Source organism: Musca domestica, unplaced genomic scaffold, assembly GCF_030504385.1.
Source record: "Musca domestica strain aabys unplaced genomic scaffold, Musca_domestica.polishedcontigs.V.1.1 21, whole genome shotgun sequence".
Classification (NCBI taxonomy): domain Eukaryota; kingdom Metazoa; phylum Arthropoda; class Insecta; order Diptera; family Muscidae; genus Musca; species Musca domestica.
Window position 1 is genome coordinate 10794032 of NW_026712258.1, and position 21645 is coordinate 10815676.

The 21645-nt window shown below is 35.5% G+C and overlaps 2 protein-coding genes across 2 annotated transcripts in view; one reads left to right on the forward strand and one right to left on the reverse strand.

Moving 5' to 3' along the window:
• The window catches only part of LOC101890432 (uncharacterized), a 39849-nt gene extending 21042 nt beyond the window's left edge, over nt 1-18807 (reverse strand). Inside the window, exon 1 of the mRNA XM_005184427.4 lies at nt 16566-18807. Within this exon, the coding sequence (XP_005184484.2) occupies nt 16566-17494 (929 nt within the window). The 5' untranslated portion in view covers nt 17495-18807. The remainder of the gene's footprint in view (nt 1-16565) is intronic.
• Nucleotides 14654-21635, forward strand: LOC101890600 (enolase-phosphatase E1). The gene is made up of 5 exons (XM_020037053.2): nt 14654-14801; nt 20528-20734; nt 20792-21072; nt 21145-21401; nt 21464-21635. The coding sequence occupies exons 2-5, from the start codon at nt 20663-20665 to the stop codon at nt 21607-21609; spliced, it is 756 nt and encodes a 251-aa protein (XP_019892612.2). The 5' UTR covers nt 14654-14801; nt 20528-20662; the 3' UTR covers nt 21610-21635.
• The last annotated feature ends 10 nt before the right edge of the window (nt 21636-21645 follow it).

Here is a 21645-nt window from a genome sequence, read left to right on the forward strand (position 1 = left end):
TCGAAGAGTATTCACATTGCAAAGTTGTGGTGCAGCTCAACGATTGATTCACCACGCGAGTCTCAAAATTTATTTTTAAAATATTAAATTGGTTCTTTATAGCCTATATTTCCTTGCTCAATTCCCTTGAAATAATTGCATTATTTCACACCATAATTTGCAACAAATTCCCCCTACAGTTATTCCCAAAAATGTACTTCCGTAAATGAGAGATCTACTTGTTCTTCCAAAAACAAAATAAAACGCCGAATGACATAGTAAATACATTTAGGTTCTATGAAGGTCATTCAATTATGTTCCCAACTTCCGATGATTCTGTAGTTAAGATTTCCACTCGACAAAAAAAGTAAAGTGTCGAAAAATACGCTGAGATCCGTTCGAAATTTCACGTACGCCTCTCTAAAGAGTACCGTAATAAAGGCCGTGTAGTTAGGTAGGCAACAGGCCATCATGTAAAGGCGGGGAGTACTGATTTTGATGGTGTGTTCCGCACGCACAATGTTTGTACAATGGCAGAAATGCTTACGTGATGTAATTGAGTGGCGGCTTTACAATTCGTCCGTCCACCATCAGACTGACTCACTGGCTGGCTGACTGACTGACTTATCTGTATGTCGGTTTATATGTTTATTTGTTCACTTGATGTAAAGTTTGTTAGCTACATTTGTTGTTGTTTTTGTGCTTTTTTTTCACGCACATACTTTGCTGTTGCGTTGAAAAATCAGAACCATCAATCATTCAATCAGTCGAGCAAACATAATTTACAACTTTCCTTTGTACCGTGAAGTAAGTCACGTGTGTTCGAGCATTGTAAGCACCATTATTGCACAGTGAAATGGGTCTTTGGGGGGTTAAACTTTTGAAAAGAAAGTGCAACGAAATAGGTTATTATTTTTAGAGAAACGATATTGAATTAGAAAAATAAAAAATCTGCAGATCTAATAACTCTTTCATATATATATATTTTTAAAAGGTAAAATATTAAATGAGAAACAAAATACTATAAAGAAAAAAACGGATAAATTATACTCGATTTCTTGTTTTACTCGCACTCTCTCAACAAGAATTCGAGTGAGCATTTTAGAGCTCTGGTTAATAGCCGGTAAATTGAAAAGCAAATACTTTTCTTGACATTTGGTCAAAATATTCATTGTTCATATTTTTCGACAGCAAACACAATAAGTAAAACATATATTTTTTTGGTACTGTGCAGCAAGTGGAGTACTCCTGATTTCAGCCGTGGTCAAAGCTGATTTAAGGCCCTAAAAAGGTGTAATTCATTAGTTTTTTTGTGTAGCTCATATCACCAGAGCAACAAAAGTATCCACCAACGAATAGTCTCATATCTCCGGTTGAAGACAAGTGGTCCCAGTTCTTATATGATTCTGATTAGGCTTACTTTGAGAGTTCTTTCTTATTTTTGTTCAATAAATATACACCCTTCCAGGATATATTTCGGCTTTTATGGCGGCCCACACCATCACCATTACCGTCACTTGAGTTCTGGTGGCCAACCGAAGGTGCATATTTTAAGCTGACCTTTGGCAAGTAAACACGATCATTTTGTTGGTTTACAAACTGCTGGACAACGAATGTTTTCTCATCGGAGAAAAGCAAATTCGACAGTTTACCATTTTCGGCCAAGCGAAGTAACTCTTTAGCTCTTTTGAGTCCATTTCTTTCCCCCGAGCTCATCTTTCAATATTTGCCGAATGGAATATTGCGATATGTTCATCTCACGAGCCATTTCTCGGTCACTGCGACGCGAGTTTCGATCAAGTCGCTTTTTTACTTTTTGAACCATTTCTGCTGATGTTGCTGTTTTTCCATCCACTTTCTTGACGTCGGGCTAGGTTACCAATATCACGCTAACGAGCGAAGGTACGAGACACAAAAGATTTATTCACATTTAAATGCTGGAGTTCTCCAACGATAGCCACTTGTGGTTTTCCAGCCAAATATAAAGAAATCACACTATCACGCTTGAATTCCATCACGAATAACTTTTTTTCTGGAAAATTCTCAACAAAATGCTTTTATACGCTTGTAAACAATAGAATGAGCTGTAACTGGTATAATTTTAACAGATGTGGGACGAGTGGCTCTGAAATGACAGCAGTCTGAAGTTGGTTGCAGTTTTTTCATCTCACCCTGTATATACTTTGTTGGGTCTAAATAACTTTGATGAGTTACAAACGGAATGACTAACTTAATATATAGGGTAGATGGCGGTCGCTTTACTTGTCATTATGCTGGTAAGGTCCACTTTTCTTTGTTCAGAAGCTTCTTTTAAATATATTTCTGCTGGCAATGTAACAGCCACATCTTAACTATAAATTACCTATTACCTATATTGTCATGTCTGCTTTTTAGATCATTGATTTTTTAAATAATCTCTCTTAAATTCCATTACAACGACCCACTCTATTTTACACACACCAACACACACACACACCGACCAACCAACCGCAAACATATGGTATTGAGAATCTAAACATTTTGAAATAATCATTGTGTTCTCATAATAATTACAAAGATAAACAATTTTAACTGAAGATAACAACACTGAACTGGACTTGGTGTACTTGCCTCTAGTCAGGTACGCCAAATTCTGAAGGACATGGAATATTTCAAAACTAATAATCAATAAATAAAACTAATTTAAACAAATCCCCCCGACAATTTGGGGAATTTATTTATTACCCATGTCATTTTATGCCATTTTCTAGTCCGCCAGCCAAAATAATGGCATTACCTTGCATTATTTCCAGATGTGTGAGAAAATAGCTGCATGTTTGTTTGTAGATGTGTATGAATGCAAGTCGATAACATTTCTTGGAATGCACTGCAACTTCAGAAATGCAACGAGCCCCCCTTCGGAAATAAGCACGCGCCGGTGTCATAATAAATCAACTGATATTCTTAATTGCGCACTACAATAATTTCGATAAGTTGACGATTTTTTGTTTTGTTTTTGTATTTTACCTTTGTTGTTTGTCCAACTACAGTCAATTGGAGGCAATGGCAAAAAAACAAAAACAGTGGAAGTAGGTCTACAATGTTAATATTATATTCTGAAAACAATACTCTTGAATGCATTCAAACAATGGATTTCAAGAATTTGATACTTCAAATGCATAGAAATGAAAAGTTTCCGAAAGTATTACAGACGTACTTAAAATATTTCATTTTCAAATCAAGTTGATTTTTAAACAGCCAGCTGATTAACGATAGAGTGAATAGTAATATATTTAATATTCTCAAAATAATTGAATAATTTCAAAATTTTGTGGGTTTTCAATGAGACCTTCATCATGCAACACACGCACGCAATAAACATGAGGTCCCAAGTCCCTAGAGCCACGGAACTCCCTCGCGAAGTTTAGCCTGCCAACTAGCAAAAGTGAAAAAGTTCTTATTAGAGCCGTTGCTTGTAAATTGTGGTGAACTGAAAAGTCAATCTCGAATCCTGACAAGAAGGATGTCGAAACGGCTTTCACAAAAAGACGTTAAAGCGTGAGATCCGGCGAGGCACAGACAAAATATGGACATAACTTTTATATATTTATACGATTCTATTTAACATTGAACAAGGTAGATAAGACGAATAAAAAATAATTTTGTCGATAAAGCTGTTAAAAAGAAATTTTTCGAATTTTCCCAATTTGAAAAAATTGGCCATTGATGTTTACGACAAAAATTTTCAAACGAAAATTTTAAATTTAAAAAGTGAAATAAAAGATAACAACATTTTTTCAATCGGTAGATTTTAGCGTCTACTTTATTTTTGTCGCCGACTCACCTACAATGTAAGGCTAGGTTAGGTAAGGAGAGAGACTGTGTAGTTACAATTGAAATTGTAACTACCTCACTTGGAGACCTGTCGGTCCTCTGTGATCATCCTGCGTGAAAAAGAAAAGAAACGAGGAATAAAATATGAGGGAAATGTAAGGACTGAAGTTTTAGTAGAAAGGATAGAGAAAATAGAGTTGAATAGAGCAGAAGAGAGAGACTGTTTTAACTCCGGCTCCAGATCCAGTAATACCTTTTTGCGACAAAGGGATCCGTGTCTGAATCCACCCTGAGATCATGAGTCGAATGTTCTCCCATAGCACGTAGTCTTTCCCTTGATAGAACACAACGTGCAGTATTCGACGTTAGAGTTATCCCATTTGGACGTTCTTGTTCGGGTGTTGCAGCGCCCTGTTGGTATCCCTATTATCTTTCCTTGACAGAGAAAATGTCTCTGTAAAATGGCAAAGAGGAGGTTTTAAGATGTCGGCGACTTCTATGCCAGTTGACCGCAAGCCCATTCTTACCAATTAATCGGTCATATCATTTCCCTAAATATTGCAATGACCAGGCACTCAGCAAAGTCCGAGAGTATTGTGCAGATTTCCCAAAGCCGTTTCAAACCTCAGGACTGCGTCGGAATTAATTGTAGAAGATTCAATAGCATTAAGAACCGCTTGAACATCCACATAAAATGCCAATGTTTCAGTTGTTCATTCTTTATAGTTCTCTGTTTGAAAAGCAGTGCACTTTTCATCCGATCTGTAGAAGAGGACCAATCCTAATTGCTTCCGCCGTGTTCAATCTGCATGTATCGGCAAACCGATTAGTAGTGAGTAGTCTTCGTTTCATTCATCCCTGCTTGTAAACTGTATCTTAATTATTTCTTTATTATTATTTACCTCAGCTCTTAGAAAGTCCACTCGACTGGCATGACTCTACCGTGTAGTATGTGACATATTCTGCTCGAACAGCCTTATCGCTCTTCGTGCAGCCTGGTACTGTAGCTGTTCGAGGTTTGTTCATTAAATCTGAACCGATTTTTGTCAAACTATGCAAAGATTACAAGTTAGTCTTCTCTTTCTTCTTAAGCAGCTCATTGGTTGAAATACATATACATAGAGGCCATAGTTGTATTTTAACCGATTTTCTCCAAATTTGTGAGACTTACTTGTGGATTGAGAGTTTGAAAAACCTCAATATATTTGGACCTACACTCCGCATTTTGTTCACAACGAAAGAAATGCTGTCGAATGCCATACTTTGGATACTGAAATAATTGGCGGAATTCTTTAAGCATAGCACATACCTCGAATAGAAAAAAGCTGTTAGCTCGAAACCATTACCTAATCTTGTTAAGTTCTCGACAGACATCTGTGTTTATAGAGGGCGATATTGGTATGCCACTACTGAAACGATATGTTGTAGACTTTGCCGAGTTATTCAACTGTCGGCTCATCTAGCTGTCTGAACATTTTCATTGAGGTTCCATCTAACGATTTAAATAACTTTGGACAACACTTTATAAATTGTGATCATGTCCGTCAAGATAGATTTAAATTTAATTAGCAAAGACACAAACCAAGGTGATTTTTTCTCCGGTTCACAAAGGGTTAATAAAGAGAGAGAGAGAGAGAGAGAGAGAGAGAGAGAGAGAAAGAGAGAGAGGGAGAGATAGAGAGAGGGAGTAGTAAACCAGAGAAAATTAAAGGTAAACTAAATTATATTAGTTTTCATCAAATTTCATAATTTTTCCTACAAATTTCAAATTTAAAATGAAATCGCTAAATAAAAACCTAATCAAAATTTGCGTTGAAAAACTTTGAAACCCTTAACTCTACATTTAAACCGAGAATAAAATATTTAAAAATGAAGCAGTGGCTGGACACAAATGAAAGATCTCGAGGAGTACTTTCCGAATCTGTGGACCTTATAGCCAAAAAGAATTTCTGACTTAGGAATTTTTTGCATTTTCTGAAGAATTATCGCTCAATTTTAAGGGAAATTGCAGATAAAAGCGTCCACAGTACAGAAACTAAAAATGAAGCGGTGTCGAGGCTGGGCACAAATGAAAGGTCTCGAGGAGTACTTTCCGAATCTGTGGACCTTATAGTCGAAAAGAATTTCAGACTTAGGAATTTTTTGCATTTTCTGAAGAATTATCGCTCAATTTTATGGAAATTGCAGATAAAAGCATCCACAGAACAGAAACTAAAAATGAAGCGGTGTCGAGGCTGGGCACAAATGAAAGGTCTCGAGGAGTACTTTCCAAATATGTGGACCTTATAGTCGAAACGAATTTCAGACTTAGGAATTTTTTGCATTTTCTGAAGAATTATCGCTCAATTTTATAGAAATTGCAGATAAAAGTGTCCGCAGAAAAGAAACTAAACATGAAGCAGTGTCGAGGCTGGGCACAAATGAAAGGTCTCGAGGAGTACTTTCCGAATCTGTGGACCTTATAGTCGAAAAGAATTTCAGACTTGGGAATTTTTTGCATTTTCTGAAGAATTATCGCTCAATTTTAGGGAAATTGCAGATAAAAGCGTCCACAGAACAGAAACTAAAAATGAAGCGGTGTCGAGGATGGGCACAAATGAAAGGTCTCGAGGAGTACTTTCCGAATCTGTGGACCTTATAGTCGAAAAGAATTTCAGACTTAGGAATTTTTTGCATTTTCTGAAGAATTATCGCTCAATTTTAGGGAAATTGCAGATAAAAGCGTCCACAGAACAGAAACTAAAAATGAAGCGGTGTCGAGGATGGGCGCAAATGAAAGGTCTCGAGGAGTACTTTCCGAATCTGTGGACCTTATAGTCGAAAAGAATTTCAGACTTAGGAATTTTTTGCATTTTCTGAAGAATTATCGCTCAATTTTAGGGAAATTGCAGATAAAAGCGTCCGCAGAACAGAAACTAAACATGAAGCGGTGTCGAGGCTGGGCACAAATGAAAGGTCTCGAGGAGTACTTTCCGAATCTGTGGACCTTATAGTCAGAAAGAATTTCAGACTTAGGAATTTTTTGCATTTTCTGAAGAATTATCGCTCAATTTTAGGGAAATTGCAGATAAAAGCATCCACAGAACAGAAACTAAAAATGAAGCGGTGTCGAGGCTGGGCGCAAATGAAAGGTCTCGAGGAGTACTTTCCGAATCTGTGGACCTTATAGTCGAAAAGAATATCAGACTTAGGAATTTTTTGCATTTTCTGAAGAATTATCGCTCAATTTTAGGGAAATTGCAAATTGAATATATATCTTTTTGGATATCATGCTTCTATGTACACCTATTCTGCACTAATTTCGTTTAATATGATTTGTATCGGATCTCCAACAAAAGTTCACTCATCACTGACGAATGATTTGTGTGCAACATTTCTTCTTCTGCATTCTTGTATGAATTGAGAAAATATTCACTTATAAACTAGCCTTTCATCGAACTAGATTGTAGACAAGTCAGTGTTTAAAGCGTAAAAATGGAGAGAAGAGTGTGGCTTTTTGCTACTTTTTCAAAAATATATTTTATTATGAAAAAACAAAATGGTTTAAGTTTAAAAAATTTCACAACTATTAGGAAAAACGAAAAGTGTAAAGAGTTTTTTGAAAAACTCAACAAAGTTCAAATTTTGAATGGAATAAAGAAAAGTGCAGACAATTTAATACAAAGGAAGCGAGCATATAATCGGTTTATGTATGTGGTAAGTAATATATACTTATAATATATATATATATATATATATATACTTATAATATGCCTAACAGAAAACAACGTAGATTGATCTGTTTGATTTAAGAAGAGAAATTGTATTATTAGCATTATCCTTCCAACACCCTCATCCTTATGGCAGATGTGGAAACAATATTTTTCAGGTTAGGTACGCCTGCGTTCGTTTTGTCCCAGAATTCGGCATTTTAATATAATATTTAATAAACTCAAGCAAATAAGAATTTTAAAAAGGAATTTGAAAAGAAATTTTAATTTGGCAATGATTGTACATTTTCGCTAGTTTCGAAACATGCATTTTAGACATTATAACTAACCAAAACTTAATTTTTAAATTATTGTTTAAAATAATTTTAATTAACAATAAAATAAAGAAATTTTAAAAATTTCATCAGCCTTAAAAATGAGGTTGGAAGGCCTACCGAATATATACCATAACAACGATCGGGCAGAGGTTTGACATCTTTAAAAAATGCGACCAATTTATTTATTATACCCTCCACCATAGTATGGAGGGTATATTAAGTTTGTCATTCCGTTTGTAACACTAATGATTTTAGGGACATTTTTCACCAGAATTGTTTCAAATTTGATATTTGACGATCGTAGTGGATACTACAGCCTACGACAGAAAATTGTCTATGCAGGTCCACGTCTTCGTATAGCCCCTTATACAACGGTAACTCCCGATATTCGGTATTTTGATTTTATCGACATTATAACCGATTTTTTAAGTTTCGCATTTGAATATTGTAATGGCTAATGAAAAATGTTACCCACGCAAGTTCATGTCGTCGTATAGACCCTAATATAATTCTGTCGTAGGCTGTAGTATCCACTACGATCGTCAAATATCAAATTTCGGAAATCGGAAAGTACTCCTCGAGACCTTTCATTTGCGCCCAGCCTCGACATCGCTTCATTTTAGTTTCTGTTCTGTGGACGCTTTTATCTGCAATTTCCATAAAATTGAGCGATAATTCTTCAGAAAATGCAAAAAATTCCTAAGTCTGAAGTTCTTTTCGACTATAAGGTCCACAGATTCGGAAAGTACTCCTCGAGACCTTTCATTTGTGCCCAGCCTCGACACCGCTTCATTTTTAAATATTTTATTCTCGGTTTAAATGTAGAGTTAAGGGTTTCAAAGTTTTTCAACGTAAATTTTGATTAGGTTTTTATTTAGCGATTTCATTTTAAATTTGAAATTTGTAGGAAAAATTATGAAATTTGATGAAAACTAATATAATTTACTTTACCTTTAATTTTCTCTGGTTTACTACTCCCTCTCTCTATCTCTCCCTCTCTCTCTCTCTCTCTCTCTCTCTCTCTCTCTCTCTCTCTCTCTCTCTTTATTAACCCTTTGTGAACCGGAAAAAAAAAATCACCTTGGTTTGTGTCTTTGCTAATTAAATTTAAATTTATCTTGACGGACATATTGTGATCCCACTTCCTCCGCGGGAAGTGATCCTCTGCGGCATGATAACTTAATGCTTCGACCACTCTGAGAGTGTAGTGAGTTCAAATTAACGTGTTCATCCTAAAACTTCATCCTCAAATACTCCTACTGCATGTTTTCGTCAAAAATAAATACTTGCTTTGCAAAATTGAAACTTCCTGTAGGTGCATGAGGATGTTTATTAGGTTTCAGTTATTGTATTTTGCTCTTTTTTTCTTTTGATATGATGAAGGAATTTAGTTATCCTTTTAACTTTGCGGAAAAAACACGAAACGCAAAGTAATTGTGCCTCCATATGCGTTTATTATTTTTACCTGTAGCAATTGCCTTTATAGTAAATAGTAGCTGGCATTTAAGCAAACTTGTTTTAGTCCTACAATTACTACTTCCTGTTTTTAGTTTTTACTAGAAGAGAACACATTTTTACAACAAACAAAAAATTTAACTTTAAATGTCTGCACCTTTTGTGCACAACTAAGTTGCAATGTTTGATTTACTCTCATTGTTTCCACACTCTTCAGATCCCACTTAATCCACTTCAATCCTAGATTAAAAACAAAACATGTGACCAACAGGTGTTACTAATGAATTGGTTGGAGTAACGCCTTTGCATGCAGATGACATTCAAACTCATTCATACAATAGATATGACAATTTTCGAATATGGCACTGCACAGACATAACAGCCTCTTACTTCGCATGCCGTGTGTTGACATCGACTTGTAATCCCATGTTATTGTTAGTCATCTCCTGTTTACTAAAATGAAAATCAAATTTACAGGAAACTCATATGTTTACAATAACACGTTTGAGCAAAAATATGAAAACAGACATTTGGAATTCCTTCGACTGTCGCTCTGGTTATGGGCAGAATGAAAAGATTCGCATATAAGAAAATATAATTGTGAATAAATCATGTTATTAGGAAATTTTTGCAATTATAAATCTATTGCATTCATTTAAAGAAAACAAAAGTGCAATGAAGTCATTCCAATTAATCACACTGATTAATCACACTACAATAACAACAAAAACAGTTGTAACTTGTCCTGAAGTCAATAGTTCTCTATGCAGGGTTCTTATCAAACAAGGTCATGTGTCAATCACATCTAGGTTCGTTGCTGTTGTTAGCACCAGCTACCTAACGGCAGCTGCAACACTCGATTTAATCTCTACGTGACAATTGTTGCAGATGATAACATGACGTGACAAGCAGCGCTATACAAATGTAAAGGGAAATTTTTTTTTACCAAGAAAAACTAAATGGAAGTAGTGCAATATGACTAAACTTTATTTATACATTCTGAATGGTTTCCTGAAAATGGATCATTACTTTGTATAATCGTGTTAAAAAAGATAGGAATAATATTTCTCTAAAATATCTAAAAAAGATTTAATAACGTCCGCACAGATACATTCATCTAATCCTTAGTCAATTTCCAGGTCGACCGGACCCTCAGGGAATGGATAAGCCATATGCTCAGGAATAGATGAATAAGATGTGGGCTATATGACTCCACTGGGGGATTTTATCGCCTCTCCTGTGGGTTACTACCATAAACAGTCTTCTAAGGACTTTAACCAACGAAGGTTTTGAACCTGTCTGATATGCAGACAACGTTATAATACTTCTGAGGGGAAAGAAATCTAAGTTATTGTGCAGAAGGCCCGAGTAGGCTTGCATACATCTGGGCTAGACCAAGAGGTCTTAACGTTAACTCGGAAAAAACTGAGATATGTCTTTTCACTAGGAAGAGAAAACTTGGACACATCGATGAACCAGCCTTCCTGAACAAGATAATCAACATTTCCAATAAGTTTTAATATCTAGGTGTGATCCTAGATAGGAAACTAAATTGGAAACAACACATCCAAGAATGAGCAAACGAAGCTCATAGATGCTGGGCAACGTGCAAAAGACCTAAATGCTCAAAATGGGGTTTCATACTCTCTATTAAAAAGCGTAATTAGACCTCCTCTTACATACGCATCCGTAGTCTGGTGTACTGCAATGGATAAAATATGTAAAACAAAAACATTACAGAAAGTCCAATGGCGGAATGTGTTGTTTAATCAATTGCGATGCAATAAAAATACCAAATAGAGCTTTAGAGATGATTCTATATGTACAACCAAAACAGTTAATTCAAAAACGGTTTTGAAATATATAAACTCAAGAACTATTCTCAACACGGTCATCCGGGAGTTAGAGGTAATGAGATAGCGAACTTTCTCGCCAAACCAGTGAATTATAGTGAATTAGCAACAACTTAGATAATCACGTCACGTCTAGAGTAAAAGAAACGAGCAAAAACGCCACATATCCATAGGGAACAATAAAAGCGTAGGAAAACCCACAAAAATCCTTAGGGGCGACCCCAATGAGATAAAATCGAGGAATCTTTTAATTCTAGGTAAGGAAGAGATTAGCGAGTCTCTTTAAATGTCCAGCGCTTGCAAATATTAGATCCCAATATTTAGGTAACGACTCCAGATTATGGTAATTGAAATAAAACAGTTAAGAAATGTTGTTAATCAACTTTTTAGTCCAGAGCGCCCAACAGGCCTATACTGGCTTTAATGTATGTCTAGCAGGGCATGTGGCGATTAATTCGCTCCTCTTTTCAACCTAACCGGAACCGGGGGGTTGAGGTGGATTAACAGAAGGATTAGCTCGAGGATGTTCCCAGTCGATTGATCTACAGATTGATGATACTATTAAAACCACCAATAATCGTTTATGTCTGCTGCTTAAAAAAAAACTTTTATCGAAGAAGCTGCAAGAAAATGACACTTAGAAACCGGTATTAGGGCATCTAAGGGCATCTGGGCAGCAATCACGAGAAAAGAACAAACTCCCTTCTTTCACTTAGTAGTTCTGATTTAAGATTCGCGGTTGACATACTGATCAGACATCTGACTTCAAGATGGGATAGCAGTGTTTCTGACAATTACCAACAATTTTCACCAACAAAACATTCTCTGGTTAAACAGACCGCTCCGCTAACTGTATTCTCCATCTCTTCCATTTCTTTTTTTTTCTATTTCTCTCCTATCACCAACAGCTATTCTTTTTCCTAGGATGAACATAATGGACCAACGGTCTCCGACTGAAGCAGTTGCCAACTCATGCGCAGCTGCGCATCCTTAAACCAAACCTAGTTCCAGCAAAAAAATAACTTTTTCATGCAAAAAACAGAAATTCGGAGGAGACCCGTCCGCCGTGCGTACGTCTTCGTGATTGGCAATATTGACTACTATAGGAAAATATTAACTATTGAGTGAATAATAAAAACGATTGTAAATTCGTTAGTGCTTTTTACTTGTACTTTGAAAAGGTCTCAGTCTAACAAGCTGATGAGCTTGGGTAGATCCTCCGAGTTCCTTTAATCGATGCCGAGTAAGTCTGATAGCCGTAGGTCTAAAAGCCGCTGAGCATATACTAGCTTTTTCTAAAATCTCCTCACACTTTTTATACCCTCCACCATACTATGAGGGGTATATTAACTTTGTCATTCCGTTTGTAACTCCTCGAAATATTCATGTAGGTCCACGTCTTCATATAGCCCCCATATGACGGTACATCCCAATATTCGGTGTTTCGACGATTTTAGCGTCATTATTCACCGGAGTAGTTTCAAATTACGTATTTAGAGTTCGTAATGGGAACTACAGTCTGTGACAGAAAATTGTCTATACAGGTCTAGGTCTTCGAATATTTTGACGAGTTTAGGTACAATACCCACCGAAATTGTTTGAGATGTCGTATTCGAATTTCGTAATGGATGCTACAGCCTGTGACAGAAAATTGTCTATGCAGGTCCAGGTCTTCGTATAGCTCCGATATAACGGTACCTCCCTACATACGGTTTCTGGTGATTTAAGCTACATTATTCACCATTTATTTCAAGTTTCGAAATTGAATATGGTAATGGCTTATGACAAACAATGCCTATTTAGGTCCACGTCATATAGACCCCAATATAACTGCTGTATTCGGTATTTTTAAGATTTTAACAGAATTTTTAACGGATTTTTTTTTTTTTGAAAATTTTCAAATTCGTTCCAAATAGTGCTTTTTAACTTGTTTTATATTCTCCTTTTACCTAGCATTCAGTGAAGTAGCTTCCTCCTTTTCTAAACTTATAACCAGTAGTGGGATTCTTTATAGGTATTTTAATTTTACCGATTTTTGTCGGTAACTTGAGAAATGAGTTAGAGAATCTCACTACATGAATCGTTATGGCTGTATCTAAAAGTCATCTATTCAATCTCAAATCCTTCAAAGGCATTTATGGTGAATATAACCGACTTGGGATCTCTGGGCCTTTGTTAGTGGTCTATTGTTCTTTAGTATAACATTTTTGACAGATCAACAAAACGCTTACACAAACAATATTTCCAAAAGGCGCGAATAACCATATTGCAGTAATAAGTCTAAACAATTGGCTATTTACACACATGAAAACACACTTGGAGCTGCAATAGCGTATCACCATACCATTTCACTGGAAGCTAATCATTGTTTATTTTTAGTTGTTGCAATTGTTCGAAGATAAATACAAGAAACAAATAAACGCTTACATTCCTACAAACACACATATGTTCTGCATTTCATCGCCGAGCAAAACAAATAAAATTGAAGTCTTGTGCCCACACTCACTTCAAGAATACATCGATCGGTGGGGGAGAGCGTTGACAAGAATACGTGTTTGTTTGTGTTATCTTAAGTACTGTTTTTCTTAGTGTGATCGCACGTATTTGGTGTCCTTTAACTCAACTCAATTGCATGTGACGAAGATCATAACCATCATCATTGGCTCTGCTAAATACCAAATACACAAGAAAAACGACCAAACGCAACGGCAACGGCAACGGCAACTAATTTCTAATCTAATCGTTGGTTAAATATTTGATTGTTTGTTTTTCCCCCGCCGTTTTTTGGTTGTTGTTGATCTTTTTCATGTACAACAGATGCTTAAATTGTATTCTCAAAAGAACCTCCTGCATTTCCAGTATGATGGTGCGAACTCAAATAAAGAAAATGTTCCAAAAACATATTTAAAAATACACTTGTCATTCTCCGGAACAAGAGAAGGAGCAAGAATGTTGAAGTCATGGAATGTGAGCCAATTAAAAAGGTGATGATAGTGGTCGTTCGCCTCAAGTGCTCACGTATCTCTTATCAGTTGAATGAGGTAAATTATAAACTAATATTTGTCACTCTTACAAAAAACCGGAGGGTAGAGTTGTATGTATGTACACATATAAAGGTGCAATTAGACAGAGTAGAAAAGCAAGCAGCATTGGTCCCGTGATGGGGTTTTTAATCTAAAAGTGTATCATCAGCAATGAGATTACCTTTTAAAATTCTATGTGATTTATTAAAATAAAATTCGACGACCCACAACATGGAATGATCGGCAAACGACATAGCAAACACTTTCATGATCGTTTGAATCTATGACATCTATCATGCAATATGAGAACACCCTATTTAGTAATACATCATAAATATTAAATCCCAACACTAAATACACTTGTCACCTGTCCGCGGCATACATAGAACTTGATAAATATTTGCACTAAAATACCTGTTAAAAAGTTCTGTGTACAGAAAAGCGGCGTTTGCCATCGAATTTTAGTAATAAATAAAAATTCAAAGTGCTCACATTAGAATTTCTGTTATGTGTCAGTGTATAAAACAAATAATTAACAATTTAGTTACGAATTAAACGTTTAAACGGAATGGTTGTTTGTGTAAAAGTTCCAATGAGATCTACACAATTTCTAGTGGAGTTGGATGATGTTGGATTGATTCATATTTTTGGGTATGTTGTCTCATTGCAGTTCAGTGGTTGTCGTACTACTTTGTGTGTTCAGTGGGAAGAAATCGTCGATGGAAATTAGTCATCACCGTAATGAGATTGATTGACAACCACCAGACACATGGATGACACCTTGCCACCGATTCACGTACATTTCTTAAATATATTTGTACAGCATACACGTACTATTCGGAAAGATTATAGTGATTTATAGATCCTTTTCTCTTAACCAAAGCTAATGGGAACCAAAATACTGCATATATCTAACAATTACTAAAAAAGATGCATTGCCTTCCACATCAAATATGTATTATCACTGGGAGTGGCAAGCTTCCGAATATGTCGAAATTTTTATAGGCATACAAGAGGTCAAACCATGCCAAAATTAAAAAAAATATTTAAAAAAATGTGGCTAAAATCAGAAAAATACCCAATATGTATCTGTAGTATCTATCTGTACCAGTTTAGGCCTTTTTCTGTCATAGGAGGTGCTGCCGAAAATATGTGTTCTAAACTATATTGTAAATTTTGTTTACCTAACTAGAGTTGATCTTATATAGATAGCTTGTTTAAACCTGACTCTTACTATAAAATATGAAAACATCTCTGACACTCAAAATCTTGAATGAAAAATTATTTCAATTAATCAAGGGTATGTTACTTAAACGTACTATAAGTTTGTTGAAACACACGCACATCATAACAACCTCTGGAGCAAGTTGAGTTTATGGGCTATGTCCGGATCAATTTGAAATTTTTACCGCAAGTAGGAATTTTTAGCCTGATTAAGCGAAAGTATTTTTTGCGGGAGAAATACCCGGTTATTTGACCCGTAAGTGCGGATACAAAATCCGATTTTATCCGGTTGTACAAAACTGATATCTACAACAAGTGGTCATATAATGGGGTTATTGGAACAGTTTCCCGAGCAATGCTAATGTGTACTTTTTGAAAAACCCTCAAAAACTCGAAAATGAATCCATTATGGGATAATTAGATCTACTTGATACATTATATCCTACATTTTTGCCGTTCCAAAATGGTACCACATGTGCTGATATCTCTTGTAGTTCCAAAGATATTAGTGATGCAAATCATGAAATTGAGATTTTCTCCACTAATATCTAATTAGTATCTAAGTTTCTTAAGTAAGATTTTTTCCTCCGGGATACGTCCAACAACGGCTACGCGATCCATAGTTTTTTTAAACATTGTAATTTTTGTAAGTAGTCGGTCTTCAGTCGGGGCTTGGAATTTTCTCTTCTTAGGTAGGTCCAACACCATATCATATGACCAATTGTTGTTTTTCCACAAGCTTTCAAATTATACCCATTTTTTACATATCAGTTTTGTAGAACCAGCTAAAATCAGGATTTTGTATTCGAACTTCCGGGTCGAGTAACGGGGTATTTCCCCCACGAAAAAAATACTTTGCCTTAATCAGGTTAAAGGATCTACACGTGTTAAAAATTTCAGGTCAATCCGAACATAGTTCTTAAACTCAACTTAAGCCAAAAATACTATTCCAAATGGGTGTATTCTGTTATAGATCGTTTTCGCCACACCAAATCAAATTATTTTTTAGAAATTTTTTTTAAATGCTTCTTCAATGTTCACAAGTGCTGATGCACCTGTGTTCTTGTACCAAGGCCCGATATAAGACATAAAATCCAAATACGCAGCTTGTATGACCTCATAAAAATGCAAAGATTTCTAGTTAAGGTTTCAGAATTAAAAAAAAAAAAAACAAATCCCAGATCTACTTACTTGATGTCTTCAATAAAATTATCACCAACATTTGCAGCTCCAATTTGATAACTCGAACTTTTCTCATGTTGATTAACCAAATGATTGCTAAACTGTGGCATTGGTTGGTGCATTTGCTGTTGATGCGGTTGAGAGGGAGGAGCAGGTGTAGGCACGTACATTTGTTGCTGCTGTTGTTGTTGCATTATATTTTGTTGACATTCAATTGGAACGGAATATGGTTGCTGTTGTTGTTGTAATTGACATTGTGATTGTTGTTGGGATTCCGCATTCCCATAATACGATGTCATACCCGCCAATTGTTGATTATTATCCACAATCGCCGCTGCATTATTATAAGTTAGTGGTCCTCCGCCTTGCATAGCGTGCAGCTGATTGGATGTTGTTGAATTTACAAAATTACCCATGTATTCACCCGAATTGGAATTCTGTGTCACTGTCTCGGCCTTGGTGTGCATTATTTCATTTTCATTTGTACCCAAAATTAATGACCCGTCTGGATTTTGTGAATATTGTAAATTATTGCCGAGATTGGGATAGTTGGTGGGCCACGAATTCCACGATGCATTACCGGAAGCGGTGTTCAGTTGTGAATTGCTAGAGGATGTGAAATTCGAGTTTATATTGATGGCACTACATCCATTGGTCAGCTGTTGCATGCGTTGATTGTTTTGCCTTTGCTTCGCCAGTTGTCTGCACTCCAGTTTATGTGTTGCCCAATCACGGTGCTGGTGGTCTGTGGAACAATAGTAGATGCACTTACATTTGGCACAACGCAATAGTTTCTGGGTTGTGCCGCAGATTGCACATTTGGGCGGCTGTGGATGTTGGTTCAGAGACGTCGGCATCACTTGTTGCAATGTCGCAGTTGCCGTTAAAGACGATGCCTGTTGCGGCTGTGGCAACAACATTACTTGCTGTGTATCCATTTCAATGGGGCCGCCAAACAGTTGTGTTGTCTTGTTGTTGCTTACTTTTAACTTTCAGTATGACTTTCGCTTAGTGTTTGTCCTTGTACTGCCCTTTCTCATTATTTGTGTAACGTGCAGTTAGTCGACTGTAAGTGTAATGTAGATGTAACACTTGTTCTCAATATGCTATCGAATTAGTTATTGATTCTGCTAATAAGCTAAAATCAAATTAGAATTAAAATCCTATTAGGCTTTTTTAAGATCACATATGCTATCACACTTTGACTTTTTGTTTTGTTTTGACTGTCTTAAGAAACCAACCAGCGTTCACTTTACATTTGTGTAATCTGGTTCTCGTTCGCAACTATTATTTCTCTCTTGTTGACACACACTTGCACTCAATTTAGTAAATTCTTGCAAATGTTGGCATTTATAATGCGTGAACACATCGACTATGCCTCCGTTCTACCCGCTCGATTATAGTGACTTTTTGCTTGTTCTTCTTAACTCTTTAGTTTGTCCCGATAACCTTGACAGGGGACTCGCTGTCAATTAGGGGATAAAATAATGTGTGCCGTTGTTGTTAGTTGAGCTGGCGCTGTGTAGTTGTTGATATCGTCGACATCATAGGCACTTGTCTGCAGCAAAACAGCTGTTTCATTCTTAAGGATTCAATATGTATGTGATTTATAATCTAGTATGCCAGTAAAACAGCCGAACCGGCTTTGCTGGGATTTAAATCTTTCTTTTCACCCAGGAATTGAATAAATATGCATATACACAAATTATTCCAACACTATTTTTTTATTAGCATTCACTTCATGACTTCTGCGCTGACATTTTGTTTTTGCACATTGACTTGTACATGCTTTATGATTATTAATATTTTACATTGGTTTTGTTGTCATTGGCGACATGTGTTACTGGGAATTTCGTTGTTATCCAAATTCAATTAAGGAGATGCAAATGTAATTAGAATAAAGGAATTGTAAATAAAAATAACAAATTATTACGCGAATAAGAAGAAGAATAAATTTTCACTTTGAATTGATATTACGTATTGCTATACGTCATGTCAATGGAGACGTAAATAACACACACACGCATACAATGCAATCTTTTACGGATAGAAATCACTAGACTTTTGACTTTTTTGTTCCAATTTCTATATTTTACTATTTACATTGAACTTTATACAATTGTTCATGCATTCTTGCATCTTATATACAACGAGTGAGTTGCGGATTTTATACCGATATGCAAGGATTTTAATCAAAAAATAAAATTTAACTTTATCCCCGAAATAGAAACACTTCCTTGCAGCTTCTTTTTATTTTACTTTATAACATTCATTGCGGATTGATAACAAACTTACAGCAAACCATGCAAAACTTAAGCGCTATGAAACTCCAGTGGGAATTAGTAAAGATAGTTTCGTACAGTTTGAAAGCTATTGGAAGGAATTTAAAAAATTTTCTAAGCGGCAAATGTAAAACAAAATTCAAACAGAAATATATTTATTTTTTTGTATATTATGTCGATATTTATATATTCTACTTCTCGACAAGTTATGGTGAGAAAACATAAGATGCTCTTTTGACTGGTTTAAGTCATCGGCTGTCTTCTTCGTAAAAGAACAAAGACTCGTGGAGTAAATAAGTTTAAATTTTGGACCAAAATGGAGATTAGTCGACCTAAAACTCTTTTGTTCCTTTACAAAGAAACCAATCAATACTTCACCTAGCAAAAAACATATTCTATGTGTTCTCACCTTTATAATAAAGTTGCGAATACAAAGAAGGTACTTAAGGTAAGAATACATAAAACGCTTTTTTGACCGTCTTAAGTCATTGGCTGGCTTCTTCAGACAAGAACAAAGAAGCATAGCGCCAGAACAGAAATGAGTCAACATAAAACTCTTTGTTCCTCTATGAATAGGTCAGCCAGTCAAAAAAGCGTTTTATGTATTCTCACCTTTAGTTTTCGCCCACGAAGTCATTTGTTCTTTTTGCTTTTTTTTTTTCAAAATAATTCCGAATACAAACGATTTTTAAAAATGTTTTTACAATATATTCATTGGATTTATAAATAAAAATATTGACAGTGACATGTCAAATGTATAATTTTTAAGAAAAAATAATAATAATTATAATAATATAACCATTTCGTAGGTAAAAGAAGTATATATTTGGTTTGTTCCAGAACTGTAGGAATGGAATAGTTTTTACTACGACAACCTATTTTCCCTTTATGATATCGAAGAAAATGGCAAAAGTGGTAGATTCTTGTAGGTTCTGGAACAAAGGAATAATGTGCCGAAATTGAACTAAAAGTTTTTTTTTTGATTCCGTAGAGGAACAAAGACGTTTTAGATTGATTTAGTAGGATTTTAGCCTTATTCTCCTTGGATATTTTCCGAAGAAGCCAGCCGATGACTTAAACCATATATTTATATTTTTATATATTACATTTCATGGTACAATGAAGAGAAGGTAGGTCAACTTTGAAAAAATTACAAGTATAGAGGTCTACCTGTTTGGCTTGTAATGTCAGAAATAGTATCAAAACAATAACAAAATCAAACAACTTGTTGCATTTATTTTGAATAAATAATTGAAAACCGCGAAAACTGAATGAAAGGTCAACACTTCTTTTCAAAACCAGGTTCTATATATCTCTAAAGGATTATTTCGCTACAAAAACTCTAGATTTTGTCGATGCATACGATGAAATTAACATTTTGAAAACATCCGAATTTGAATGTTTTCTGAACATTTTTTTGTTATTGAAAAAAAAACACATACATAAACAAATAAAGATGACATATTAAGCCAAGAAAATAAAAAAATTGAAATCATATGGTATCATAGCCCTACCTTGATATCATTGTACCATGTTACATTTGGTCCGTTCCAGAACTACAAAAATGTAAAAGTTTTTACTACGATTACCAATTTTCCCTTTTTGATATCGAAGAAAATTGTAAAAATAGTAGATTCTTGCAGATACTGGAACAGAGCAATTATTATTAAAAGAAACTAAATATTTAAGACTTGGAATTAGTTCCGATAGTTCGATAAAGTGATAAGTTCTATTGCACAAGATTCTGGAACAACAAAAATCTTTTGGGATCTGCCGCCTTATCAGTTCTGGAATCGGGGAAGTCAGACATATGCACTCGGGAAAATGACTGAGTTTACGGCCAAAATAATTCTTACAGACATTGAGGGGACTACAACATCAATTAGCTTCGTAAAGGTAATCATTTTCGCGTTGGTGTAAATATCAGGAATTGCATTTTGTTTAATTTTACAGGATAAACTCTTTCCATATGCCAAGGAAAACACCAAAGACTATTTGAAAGAGACATGGCTTAGCAATGAAACTAACGAAATAGTTCGAGAACTATTGGATCTACCGGAATTTGAAGCATACACGAAAGAAGTGTCCAAAGTGGCCAATGAATCCCTTGATGTCTCCACCGTAGATGCATTTGTTAAATATTTAATTGATAAAGATTTGAAGTTGGGACCGTTGAAGAGACTGCAGGGATTAGTGTGGGAAAAGGGTTATGAAAGCGGTGACCTCAAAGGCCAGTAAGTATAATTTTACATGATATTCTTTAATGAATTATAAAACATCTATTTGTTTCTTGGTTTTCTTATCAGTGTTTACCCCGATGTACCGGAAGCATTTAAACGTTGGACTGAAGCTGGTCTTCGTTTGGCCATTTACTCTAGTGGCAGCATAAAGGCACAACAACTTTTGTTTGGTCAAACCGAGTTGGGTAATCTCTTGCCGTATATTTCAGGGCACTTTGATACAACAAGTGGCCACAAACAAGAACAACAATCGTATGTTAACATAGCCAAGGCTCTGGGAGAAGACCCGTGCAATATTTTGTTTTTAACCGATGTTGTTAAAGGTATGAACGTTGTTAATGTTTAAATGTCCTTTTATGAATATAGGTTTTTTATATGATTTTAGAAGCGGAAGCTGCTCGCAAGGCCGGCTATCAGACTGCCATACTCGCCAGACCTGGTAATGCTCCTTTGACGGATGATGATAAAACGCAATATACTGTTGTGTCTGATTTTGAATCTCTTGCAATAAGTTTGAAACAAACCACGTGATAATAAAATATACTGTTAACATCTAATTTTACTTTG

Excerpts from the sequence above, each read along its gene's own strand:
- LOC101890600 (XM_020037053.2), top strand. The coding sequence starts at position 20,663 with ATGACTGAGTTTACGGCCAAAATAATTCTTACAGACATTGAGGGGACT. Across the intron at positions 21,073-21,144 it reads AGCGGTGACCTCAAAGGCCA|TGTTTACCCCGATGTACCGG; the intron begins GTAAGTATAATT and ends TTTTCTTATCAG. Across the intron at positions 21,402-21,463 it reads TTTAACCGATGTTGTTAAAG|AAGCGGAAGCTGCTCGCAAG; the intron begins GTATGAACGTTG and ends ATATGATTTTAG.